Consider the following 11,654-nt stretch of genomic DNA (forward strand, 5'->3'; position numbering starts at 1 on the left):
AAAAAAAAAAAAAAAATTATATATAGGGTTGATGAACAGACTGGGATCGACAAACAAGTAAAAGTATGTGTGGACTACATTGCTGAGGCAGAAAAAAAGGCTGCTGCAAGAGAATTATAGGTGCAAAGTTCCTGTCAGTGATGTCAGATGGTTCAGAAGCTCTATCTTCACTCATGAGGCAGATTGTTTCAGACCCTACTGAAATAAATGTTGCTTGTTTTTGCACTTTCATGGTGGCTAATGCATGCAAAGGTTAATTTCAAGCCCTGCTGTTTCTACTGCATGTACACATCTCTCATATTTTTAACATGTCCATACATGTTACTTTCTTACCTTAAGCAGTCCAAACTCATTACATCATCCCTTTATGCCGTATCCACCTAGTGTGCGTGCACAAAACATACCAAACTTGTATTTGATTTTACACTACTAGCCTCCTATAGTTTTAAAATGCATTTCACCATTGTTGTAGGCTTATGAGGACCCTCTGTATGTGCCTGTAATGCTTTTTACTGTAATATGGCATGAATTACACTGTACTTTTGTTTTTCAGCTAATACACACTGAAAGAATATTTGAATATCCATTCACATTAAGAATAATTGAACATGGAAAACCCTTGATCATCCCAGCGCTAAAGATCAAAATTCCTGATATTAGAAATTTTATAAACTATAGTGAAGGCGCCGCTATCTAAAAAGTGAGCTTTGAAGGTGTGTGTTTATGAGTTGAAAGAGAAATTAAATCATTCGTGTTTTTACAGACAGATCCAATAGGTGACTCACAGAAACAAGAAACTCACAGAAACTGTTGGTTGACAGACTCATAGGACAAGTCCAGTCTTGTGGGGTGGAAACTCCATATTCTCATGTTTGAGATGTTCCAGAAGTCCTGGCCTATGTCAATGTGTCACTGTTGCCAAGTAGCTGGCACTGCTTTTCTATGCTTTAAAAAGTATTTCAAAACTCAATCACTGAATGCCAAGACTGCTTGAAAATCCAAAAACCACATTCAATCACAGATGATTTGTAATCGGGTATTTTTTAAAAGCTAAATTAACGATAGCAGAGTATTCCATTTTCTAGTGGATAATAGGCCAATTCAAAAACATACATAATAAAGAAATAATTATGTTACCGTGCATTCTTCGATATTAGTTTGTTATAACTAAATATGTTTATACCTGTATATCAATATGAGGTATTTAAATAGCCGCATTTGAATTACATGGACTATTATGGGTTAAGCTGTTGGAACTTAGGAAAAAGAGGTTTGTTTTTTAATGTTTATTTTGTTAAAGGAAGCTTTCTAAATTCTCTGCAACAATGCACCCGGTATCTAACTGTGCCCAGGAGACACTGCATGTCGTGCTCACTCTTAAGGATGTTAGCAGATTTCCTACTCAAATTCTCTATTGCTTTCGTCAACAGCATTTAGGCTACTAAACTGCTTTAGGTAAAAACTAAGTGAAATGGATAAACATTTAGGCTAGTCCCCCACACCAGCCAAACACCAACTTATTTTCTTTAAATTTGTATCTAATATTTTTGATCGAGCATTTTCAGTTACTTTAGCAACTTCAGAATGTAAAAGTGTACAAAGAGAGTACAAACAGGACAGTTTTATAAGGCAAAAGCAAGACACTAAGGATTTCGTGAAAGACTATTTTATTCTCATGTCCTGTTGGGAGGTTAGATTCCAGCATACTGTCTTTCTGTCACGCTGAGTAATTGCAGATTGACTGGAATTATCTGCTTAATAACCTGTAGGAGCTCAAGCTTGACCATTAATGAAAGGGCCAATAAAACCACATAGCATAGTCCTCAAAAGACGACGACTATAAAACACGTTTCTGTTTTTGTACTTTTATAATGTTACTTCCCTGCAAATGTATAATTAATGTATAAAGCCAGGCTTTCACAATAAATAGCAGCTAAGGAACACCAGTATTACAAAAAGCTTGTGAAACTTCTAAAGCTGTATGTTTCATTATACACATCAGGAAAGTCTCAAAAACGTAAAACAAGGACAAGGTATTTTGAGTGCGGTTTAGATTATATACATTGTACAGGACAAACCACTACTCTAAACAGGGTCTGTTCCCTGCTGGTGCAGAGCAGAGACAGGCCACTGTATGCAACAAAATGAAAAGATACTAGAATAGATTTTCAGTTCCTAAATTCAACTGTTAACATGTCTGAGCAAACTTGTGACATTCTTCTTACTGAGACAAGCTTAGCGAACCAAGCCCAAAATCTTACTTGTAATGAAACGAATACTCAAACCTGGAAGACAAAATTAAGGAGATACAGCATTTCCCAGCATGTTGTATTATCAAGATTACAGTATGCACTGTTCTTAATACTGTAAACCAATAATGAAGTTAAATAATTCTTATGCAACAAACTTGGCAGACATTCACTATTTACTTTACACTGCTGTGTTTATTTTGGCATCAGCTGTGTTTCTTGTCTGTCTATTCTCTAAACAATTAGACAAAGTATAATAAGTATATTTTCCAGGAATTAAATAAAAACTAAGAGGTGTATAAAATCTGTTTTATAAGATGCCTGTATATCTGTTACACACTTGGTTTACAAAAGCTAACACAGACCTACAAGATGACTTCCAGGTCACACCGAGACAGTAAAGCAGAATCCAACAGGAATGTCAAAATGAAGGGGGGAGGGGAGAGGAGGCATGTATAAATGTCTATAATCCTGCACCATACTCGATACCGCTGACTTCCCTAAGGGATCTCTTGTTCCTGCAGAAGACTGTCTAAACAATTTCGTTACTGTAGAAATGCGTGTTACAATGTTTTAAAACCGGGTATTTTTTTTTTACTGTTATTTTTTCAATATCAAATTGACGCATGCCTTGATAAACTACAAAATTAAGGGGCAAACGTACTCTAGGAAACTGTTATAAAATGACAACACTAAGTTTAACTTATGTATAAAAGACCTACAAATATGTTAAGATAATGCGGATACAGGCTTTTCCACACATTTTTTTGTAGACAAAAACAAAGAACAATCACAAAAAAAAGAGCTAAACACTAATGCGCTGACTTTTTAAAATGACCACTATTCAGGCTAATCCATAAAATACCGCGTACAATTAGGATATCAAACACTTGATCAAAGTTGAGTTCGTAATATACCATAATTTAATGCAGACACCTGCAGAAATTGAGCAACTTACATGGCTGTCCAGAACTGGTTTGCGTCCACAGCAGCACAAGGAACAGAGCAGCAAGAGCCATCAGACTGGACACTACCATGGGAAAGAAAACAAACACACAAAACACGATTTAGCCATTGTATTCAAATGTTACTGATGCATTACAAAGACAAAACCATTCAAGACTTACCAGTCATTCTATACCAGAAAAAGACTAGTGCGTGTGTTCTTCTGAGGGGCTGTGAGTTTCTTTTGAAACAAAGTGCCTGTCTTGTGAACCAGTTTGAAAACAAGTTGCAGTTAACTCAGTTATAGCTTTGCATAATACACAAGTTCCTTAACAGAATCACATGCATCACTATTTCGATGTCACCCAACCTATTTGAAACCAGTTAGTGCAGGAACTCGTTCAATGCCCGATAAGTTTAACAGTTATTTTACAACGACTTGCTGTTTCTGAACTCAAGTGAAGGCGGGGCTACCGCGCCCGGTGCTTGAACATTGGATGCTGGAAAGAACTACCTGGACCGCATCAAGTGTGTGTAATGAAAGATTGACATACAGACAGATAGATCTCATTTCCTTTAAATATAGTATGAACCATACCTTATATTTTTGCTAATAATTGAGACCAACAGAAAAGAAAAAAAAAAACATTCCTGTACATTTGTACATTCACATATGATTTTTTTTTTAAAATATATTACAGATATGACAGCATAATACAGTCGATTTCAATAGGAAAAAAAGACAAACCATTAGGATTTATAGATTTCTACAGAAGTCAGGATGTACAGTATGGCTCCTGTTTGCAATATAGTGCAGATGATCGAGGGCAACTTTACATTGCTGTAAAACGCGCAAATCAGGACTGTTAGTGAATTTAAAATGGTGTGCATCCTTTGAACAGCAACTTAAAATTAAAGCATTACTATATATATATATATATATATATATATATATATATATATATATATATATATATATATATATATATATATATATATATATATAATAAAATGTTGTGGGTCTAGAGAACCCTGCATGATCAGTAAGTGATTGTATTACACAAATGATTTATGGACAAGAATATATGTTAAGAATATATAAGGGTCCATCACTTCAAAGCATTTCCTCCAGTCTTGAATTAACTTCTTTTTTAATAAATAAAACAAAAACAATCATTTTTGTAAGTCAGCTTAATAAGGCTAAACTATAGAGGTACCTCTTTAATCTTGACTCAAAGATGTTGCCTGATGCAGCATCTCTAATAGAAATGACTCCTCTAATTTAACCAGTTTCCATACGTCTTCTAATCTAAAGAGATGAGTAAAAAAAAAAAAAAAACAAAAAACATTACTACGGGGCAAGGTATCTGTTTGTCTAAATGCTCCAGAAGTATCTACACTTTGACTGGAAAGAATATTATTTCAGGGGTCCGAACAGTACATTTATTTCAATTTGAGGTCAAGTTAAAGGCATGGTGTACATCTGGGACTATCCCATGTTATTGTACCTGTACATAGGTGTGCTGCTCAAGCTGAAATCAATTGCTCTTGGGTTTTATAAATGGCCAGGTCGGTAATTACTGGGTTCACAACAATTATTTTTTACATTTTTTTATTGAAGAAAACTAGCAACCCTTGTCAATGTTACAGTGCGTCTCTCTTTTGTGCAGTGGTTAAGGCATTGGACTGGTGGGCACTAGGTGCTAATCTCACAGTCTGTTTCAGATCAGGTGGCCTTGTCCTGGATACCATTCACAGTATATTCACTGGTAATAATATGTTTGCATAAAGGTAGCTGGTAATCTACAGGAAAGTACTGAGATTATGAATGAGGCTTGAATTTGTGACAACCTGACGTGAATGGGCTGTTCTTTGAAAAGATGCAAATAGTGGGAGAGTTTGTGCTTTGATTTGCATTGCATTCCAGTTACAGGAACCTGACCAGATAAAAAAAAATAGAAAGACAAGGACCTATTTGATTAAAATGGAGATGGGTGTATCACTATTTAAATTCTTCCTGTACAATCATATACCCATATTACATTTCTATTTTGTTTCCATGTTGTGGCATTGAAACAGATTACCAATATTTTTTCCATATTTACACTGCCTGGCCACTTTATTAAGCCCTCAACCTCATATTAGGTGGTGCCACAGTTTACCTTGACATGCATAGATGCTGAATGGTGCTGGAAGGTGTCTGGAGGGATCCATTCTGTCATTATTATTTAATGCAATTGATACAGAAAGGGAGGCAGAGGACTGAGATGATAAAAGCGTGGTTCAAGTTCATCCCAAACATGCTCAATTGGGGTGGACCTGACCACTGTGGTGGCCATGGAAGAATCCATACTTCTGGTGAATAAGTGCATTACCATCTTAAATGTAGCCATCACCATTAGACTACAATTGCAGAATTGGCAGATGGACTTGATCTGAATCAATGCTTAAGGAAACTACAGCAAATTCAGCCTTCCCGAGTGATGAATGGACCCAGGGTATACTAGGGTGGTGTCAAGTCCAGTTGGGTAGACAGATCCTATTAAAGTGGCCAGGCAATCATGGTGTTCTACACGTGCTGAAATACAGTGTGTGTTCTTCCAGTGGGACATAAATGTTATGATGAACAGAATTCCTTGGTTTGTTGCGTGCATGTATTTATATTCTAGGGTATGTACGTATATAGAGTGATTCAGATGACTTTTGGAAAACGTCTGAATCATTGCATCCAACAACATTGTTATGTAACATAACAGCAGCAGCAGCAGCAACAGCAAGGGCTAACAACATCCAAATGCTTTGAGATCTTACTCCTCTAATTTAGGCCGTTTCCATACGTCTTCTAATCTAAAGATATGAGGAAAAAAAAAAATACATTTTGATTACTACAGGCAAGTTATCTGTTTGTCTAAATGCTCCAGAAGTATTCATACTTTACTGGAAAGAATATTATTTCAGGGGTCCTGTGAACAGGTTGGCTTGTGTGGTGACGTCAGGCCAGGAAGGAGTAGTACACAGAGACAGCACTGGGGTAAATGAAAGCACTGGTACGCAAGTTTAATTATAATAAAAAGATTTAACAAAAAAAAAAACACTTAAAATAAACGACAAGATGGCCAAAAAAAAAAAAAAAAAACGCAACAGACACGGAACGCACCAACAAGCATCGTGCTGGTGTATAACCAGCACACGTAGCAATCGCTATGTTTAAGCTTTTAGTTTCTTTTTCACTCACGTCTCGTTCCTGCTCTGAACACACTAACCTCGATCAGGCCAAGCTGCAGGTTTATATGCATGTGACCATCTCCAAATTAGCAATAAATTAATCAATCTGGAGACGGTCAGTTTAACCTCATCCATGCTGCAAAACAATGAACAATAAAATAACACGTTTTTACACACATAAACCATAGATTTTAAATAATAATATACAAATAATATAATACACACACAGGGGTGTGGCGTACCCGTCACAGGTCCGACTAGTACATTTATTTCAATTTAAGATCAGGTATGGAGTAAATTTGCTCAGGGTGGATGCCATGTTACTGTACCTGCACATAGGTGTGCTGCTCAAGCTGAAATCAATTGCTCTTGGGTTTTATAAAAAGCCAGGTCGGTAATTTTTGGTTTCACAGTTTTGCGCAGTGGTTAAGGCATTGGACTGGCATGCGTTAGTTGCTAATCTCACATCTGCTTGAGATCAGGTGGCCTTGTCCTGGATACCATTCCCAGTATACTCACTGGTAATAATAAGTTTTAATAAAAGTAGCTGGTAATCTACAGGGAAGTACTGAGATGGAAAATGTGCCTGTTACATTTATTTATATCAAACTTTTGCATTGCATAATGTAAGCCTTGAGGTGCAGCCAAGGTGTTTTTTTGGTTATTTGGTGCCCTCTGGTGAATTTAGTTTCTTACAAACTGTTATTACACCAGTAAGTTCCCAGGTGGCATGCTTTCCCCAGTTCATTGTATTTTTTGTGTAGGTTTCCTTGACAAAGTAGAGGAAAGTTTAATGATTATCAAGTTTTATTTATTTATTTAAAAAAAATAAAAATTAGCTGAACTACCTAAGACTTCCTTTAAGATATATGGTATACACAGTATGTTCAATATTTGATAAATACATGATTACATTTACACTGATGATAAATAAATGATTATTTTTCTTTCATTTCAATACAATGTAATTTCTATACAAGTTTGGGAGATCAAAAAAAAAAATTAGTGCAAAGATGTATGTCCCTGGAACAAAAGTGCACTCAACTTCAAGCTTAGTCCCCACTATTATAACACAAGATTATAGCAGTGGTAGTTATGTTTCTAGTTTTAATTTTAATTTTAATTTTTTTATTGCTACTCTAGATTTGCTAAAGTCAGATTATGAATAATACAGTACAGATGCAAAACAATGTCGAAAATGAAGGTGGAGGAGAAGAAATATGAAAATGAAATGGATGAGAGTTTCCTTGATGAACCTGGTCACATACAGTAAGTGTGGCAGTCTGGTCAGATACAGTAAGTGTGGCAGTCTGGTCAGGTGCAGAAAGTGTGGCAGTCTGGTCAGGTGCAGAAAGTGTGGCAGTCTGGTCAGAAAATTAAGTGTGGAAGTCTGGTCAGGTGAAAAGTGTGGCATCTGGTCAGGTGAGAAGTGTGGCAGTCTGGTCAGATGAAGTGTGGCCTGGTCAGATACAGTAAGTGTGGCAGTCTGGTCAGGTGCAGAAAGTGTGGCAGTCTGGTCAGATACAGTAAGTGTGGCAGTCTGGTCAGATACAATAAGTGTGGCTGTCTGGTCAGGTGCAGAAAGTGTGGCAGTCTGGTCAGATAGTGCTGTTTTAAAGATAGTGCTGTTTTAAAAAATGGAAAATGAATTATGCTATGTTTAAACATTCAGTGTTGATTCTGTTTTATTTGTCTTTTATTTGTCTAGCTATCCAAAGTTCCTCTATAGTAAATCCTCGCTTTCTCAGTAGAAAGACCAACTTACAATTAATGCCACTGTTTCACATCCCGAATTAATCATATTGACATAGTGCAAAGTCAACCTTAATATTAGACAAATCTCCTGCAGCCCCAGACATATCAAACCTCTGTTTTAAAATGCCAAATAAACTATAAGAAACAGTATATTAAAACAATACATTAGATCTGACTAATCAATGTTAATTTAGGTAAGGTAGTCCAAGACTGCTGCTAATCGTGGTCTGTGAAACCAGCTGTCAAACTGTTAAATACGTTGGCTACAATAAGAAGGTTTTAAATTCTTAGAGTCCTATGGTATTCATTTGTTACAAGAAATGTGATGTGCTTTCCGTAGTATATTAAGGTCACGTTTGGTTGGTCCTTTGACTGGCCTGTATAGAGAGATTTCACTATGATTTACCAAAACATCTGCTCTTCTGTCAGTATATACCAGCATTGGGGTTTGTATGTCCAGCTAGCTTGTCACATTCAGAATCCAGCGCTGAGCATCGCAAGTGCGTGTAAGAGTCTCAAATACCTGATACCTGCAGGATACCTGAACTGTTATCAGGCTTCCCATCTTTGCGTTCTAACTTTCTCACATGACCCCATCTCACCTGAAGAGTCTCATCACATCCCAAACATTCAATTCTCCTTACATTGTCTAATTTAACATTTAAATGGGAGAAGGAGAATCCCTGTGGGAGTAATGGTTTTAGACTGATAACTATTTAGTTTATACATTTCAATTTGATAAAAGAGGGCTATTTTGTTAGGTATTCCTTCTGTCCAAAATACCTGTTTTCACTATTTTTCAAATCAGAGGGTTCCCAAGCCTCTTACATCTCCATCATCAATGGTGAACTCCCCTTAGAAATGAAATTGGTTTGATTGAAGGACCAGTTACTTTGGATGCATCGGTCTTCCATTCAAAAGGAACCAATACAAGAGAGAAGGGGTTTGAGGGAAAAAAAAAACTGTGGACAAAATACCTTTCAGTCAATTAACAATAAGAAAATGCAATAGAATCATTAAATATGTCAACAAAACACATGCCATATAATTAAAAACCACATCGAATAGTAAATGCAAACAAAAAACTACTGTCTTAATTATACTGTTCTTTGTTTTTTACTTTTCATATCTTTTCAAAAACATAACACACCCAGTTGCATTGTGAAGGATCAACGAAAGATGATGCACTACAACTATAAAATTCCTTGGGGTCAAAGGCATGCAAACTCCCTCCAGCCTCCACTGCTTGTCCTCCAACACACATACACACACACACACACACTGTTTAGACAGCCTTACCATCTGGGCAGTGTGTTCCCCTCTGGCAAGACGACATTTCATACCCCGCAGAGCGCATTGTAGGAAGGAAGGAACAATTCCAATGACAAACATGATGTGGTCACCGCAGTAACCAGACTTGTCTGGGACTGATCCACTGAGATGGAAAACCAATGCAAAATCAAGGCTTCCGTGAGTCTGTGTGGGCCACACTGCCTGTATATACAGAAAACATGATCATGTGTTCAGCAGTTTTGTGGTAGTGTTTGTATAAACTGTGTAGGTTGTCTGGCCCATTACTTTGGAAATATAACAAGGTTTGAAAAAGTACATTCAGCATTAATGGGGACATTTATGAATTCGATGCTCAGCTGGTTCCTAGTAGCTGAATGCTCCCAACCTTTGATGGTGAACAACATGTTAACCCATCCCATATATGGATATGCATGCTCTGTGTAGCAAAGTGCCTTCAAGCCTGTCTCCACCCCAGTGGTCTCCTCTGGTCCTGGTCAGGGGTTAACTTTGTTAACTTCATGTAGGATTTTTAACCCTCAGTTAAGTCTAACCCTTGTGTTCTAGGCTAAACTGAGTCAGCTCCCTCGACCTAGCTCCATTATTCCTATTAGCTCTGGGATTAGTCTGGTTGCTCTTTTTGTCTCAACCTCATTATAACACATACAAGCCCATTACAATGATAGTGTGAGGACCTTCTGAAGAACAGCAGGGGTATTCATAGATACAGTACAATACAAGTCGATACAGTACAATACAAGTCGATACAGTGCATCCCTTATCCCCTAAACAGGGGTAGGACATCCCTGTAAACGAGATGCTGTCTCCCAGTGGATCTGTCCTGCTTAAATAGCTTCTTCGTAGTCAGCTTTGTTTTCATTTCTTAGTTCATTTTGTTTGTACCACAGTCTGATTAGTACACACGGACCATTGAATGTTACGTACTGATTTGATACCAGACGTTGGTGTTGCTATGCCCCCAAGTGTTAGTTGTTTTGTTGTTATTGTATCTAACTTTTGTAGGACGTGTTGCTGTGGTTTTAAAAAGTGAATTTGGGCAACTTTAGGTCATCACCATTCAGTTTTTTTTTTTTTCTGTTAAGCTGTAGATATGCTTTGGTTCACCCTGGGCATTAGGAACATAGGTAACATTAATAATGTCACTTCACATTGTGACCTGACCTGGAAAGAAGCCAAAAATAAATAACATTCAGTTAAACTTTGGTTATGTTAAAAACAAACAACCAAAAAAAATACCTATCTACATTTAATAGCAGCCTCACTGTTTTAGGTTTTGTGTTGCAAAAGCTTTTACTTGAAGGCCACAGCGGCCCTGTTGTTATTTTCATAATTTTATTATTTATTTTTTTTATGGTTTCTTCTGCTACCTGGTGGCATAAATAACAAAGTGCTGCTGAATCAAAGTTTTCCAAAACTTCACAATTGCTGCCATGCGGGACCCGTGCAAAGTCTGGCATATTTTCCAGTTTCATAGAATGTGCATAAACGTGACTGTTTACCATACAGTAGTCATTTTACCCATCTCCTCCATCCTTACCAAGGACAATATCACAGATAATGCTAAGGTTTTTGTTCTCTCTGTGCCTGACAAACTCAATCTAAAGTCACAGAGCCTGACAGCATGCATTAGCTGCACATGCACTGGACAGGTCTGAAAGGGATCTGTGTTATTAACAGATGAAGCACAGAAATACAATGATAATACTGACCGTGGTGCAGTCTGGAGGGTAATGTGGGGATGGTGCTGTTGACATTGTTGGTACAGTTTCTGCTCTGGATAAACAACTCCAGTGTGGACAAGGTGTTTCCAGGTTCCATCTCATTTCCGTGTTGAGAACATCATTCTGACCTCTCTGCTCCCACTCAGATACACCTGCCCTGTCTGGCAGTCCTTGTTTACATGCAAAACGACTTGAACGTTTGTTTATTTCTTGCATCCACACCACAATAATGTAAACACGAAATCTGTTTTGATTTGAGAAACTTCCAATTGTAAACAGTGGGGTACAAAATAATGTGTTTTTTGTAGAATAAACTTCAAAGTTGAGCTTGTGGTTGTAGCTAACACACAATAAACCCACAAGTCTTTTCTGCTGTGAAATTTCAAAAGAAACACAACTTAGCGAACTCTTTTTTTTTTTTTAATGATATCTGGTACCTTAATCGGCT

At 37.1% G+C, this 11,654-nt stretch overlaps 1 protein-coding gene across 2 annotated transcripts in view; it reads right to left on the reverse strand.

Annotated features, from left to right (window-relative positions):
* The window catches only part of LOC121307469 (prostaglandin G/H synthase 1-like), a 31,078-nt gene extending 27,421 nt beyond the window's left edge, over positions 1–3,657 (reverse strand). For both annotated transcript variants that reach the window (XM_041239639.1, XM_041239638.1), the window contains exons 1-2: positions 3,377–3,657; positions 3,208–3,279 (exon numbers count right to left, since the gene is read on the reverse strand). In XM_041239639.1, the coding sequence (XP_041095573.1) occupies positions 3,208–3,279; positions 3,377–3,383 (79 nt within the window). In that variant the 5' untranslated portion in view covers positions 3,384–3,657. The remainder of the gene's footprint in view (positions 1–3,207; positions 3,280–3,376) is intronic.
* Positions 3,658–11,654: the final 7,997 nt, after the last annotated feature.

Source organism: Polyodon spathula, chromosome 56 (assembly GCF_017654505.1).
Source record: "Polyodon spathula isolate WHYD16114869_AA chromosome 56, ASM1765450v1, whole genome shotgun sequence".
Taxonomy (NCBI): Eukaryota; Metazoa; Chordata; class Actinopteri; order Acipenseriformes; family Polyodontidae; genus Polyodon; species Polyodon spathula.